Source organism: Buceros rhinoceros, unplaced genomic scaffold (genome assembly GCF_000710305.1).
Source record: "Buceros rhinoceros silvestris isolate BGI_N320 unplaced genomic scaffold, ASM71030v1 scaffold27253, whole genome shotgun sequence".
Taxonomy (NCBI): Eukaryota; Metazoa; Chordata; class Aves; order Bucerotiformes; family Bucerotidae; genus Buceros; species Buceros rhinoceros.
Window position 1 is genome coordinate 1 of NW_010403436.1, and position 1,497 is coordinate 1,497.

Here is a 1,497-nt window from a genome sequence, read left to right on the forward strand (position 1 = left end):
GGGGGTGGAGGTTGCAGCCTCCCCTGCTATCCCCCAGCAGCCAGCGGTGTCCGGCTCGGCTCCAGCCTGCTCCCCCTGAGGCCAGAGCCAAGCCTGAGCCCCCCCCTTTTCCCCTCCCCAGTCCCATCTGTGCTCCCCTCTCCTGCCTCCACCGACCCCCAGCTCCTCGCCCGGAGGAAGGGTGCGCGTAGCGTGCATCTCCCATCCACCGAAATCTATGATCAGCTCCGTGTGTGTCTCCTCCTACCGTGGACGCAAGTCTGGGAACAAACCACCCTCCAAAACATGCCTGAAGGAAGAGATGGGCAAAGGGGAAGAGTCGGACAAGATCACCATCAATGTAGGTGGTACCCGGCATGAGACCTACAAAAGCACCCTGCGGACTCTGCCGGGCACCCGCCTGGCCTGGCTCGCCGACCCCGATGCCCAGAGCAACTTTGACTTTGATGGTAAAAGCAATGAGTTCTTCTTTGACCGTCACCCCGGGATCTTCTCCTATGTGCTCAACTACTACCGCACTGGCAAGCTGCACTGCCCCGCGGACATCTGCGGACCCCTCTTCGAGGAGGAGCTGACCTACTGGGGCATTGATGAGACGGACGTGGAGCCCTGCTGCTGGATGACCTACCGCCAGCATCGTGATGCTGAAGAGGCCCTGGATATCTTTGAGAGTCCCGAGCCTGGTGGAGGGGCTGGTGGAGAGGAGCCCGAAGAGGAAGGGGGTAGGGAGATGGCCCTTCAACGCCTGGGTATGGATGACAGGCCTCCGGGGGTGGCGGGGGCTGCCGGAGGGAGTGGCTGCTGTCGGAACTGGCAGCCCAGGATGTGGGCGCTCTTTGAGGATCCCTACTCGTCCAAGGCAGCAAGGGTAAGCTCCTGAAATGCGCCAGTGGGAGGTGGGATAGGGCCCTGCTGGGGTTGTGTCTTCACCTCCCTGTCCCCATGGGTGAGAGTCTCCTCATGGGTTATGTGGGTTGTCCTGTAGCCATCCCCATGGGGCATGCTGGCCATCTCCCATCCTATGGGAAGTCTCTTCCATCACCTCTCTGCTTCATCCCAGCACATCACAACTGGGGGAGCTGGGCTGAAACTGGGGGCAAGGCCGCTCCCTGCCTCCTTCGCACCCTTGGGTGCTGCCTGGGCATCTCCTGGGCACACGGACATGAGGGATGGTCAGGGAGAGTCCTTGGCAGGGCTGAGTCCTGGCGGCATTTCTGGATGCTCTAGGACAGGCAGGATTGCTTGGGTTCCTCTCTCTGGGTTGTGTCCATACCTGTGCCAAAATCTCACGTGTAATAGCCCAGGCGTGGAGCAGGGGGACAGGGCTGGTGCCTGCTGGCACCCAGAGCGTGTCCTGAAGCCAAGCACCTCCTTCTGGTTGTCCCCAGGGAGCTCGTGCTCCTCTTCTGCAGCAGCAGTGGCCCCAAAGGACACCCTGTGCCCCTGTGCAAGCACCTCTCCCCGCACCCTGCGAACACCCTCGTCCCTGCAGCCCCG

General features: G+C 62.0%; 1 protein-coding gene across 3 annotated transcripts in view; it reads left to right on the forward strand.

The window, feature by feature from the left end:
* The first annotated feature begins 217 nt into the window (after nucleotides 1–217).
* The window catches only part of KCNC4 (potassium voltage-gated channel, Shaw-related subfamily, member 4), an 11,606-nt gene continuing 10,326 nt past the window's right edge, over nucleotides 218–1,497 (forward strand). For all 3 annotated transcript variants that reach the window (XM_010133021.1, XM_010133022.1, XM_010133023.1), the window contains exon 1: nucleotides 218–868. In XM_010133021.1, the coding sequence (XP_010131323.1) occupies nucleotides 218–868 (651 nt within the window). The remainder of the gene's footprint in view (nucleotides 869–1,497) is intronic.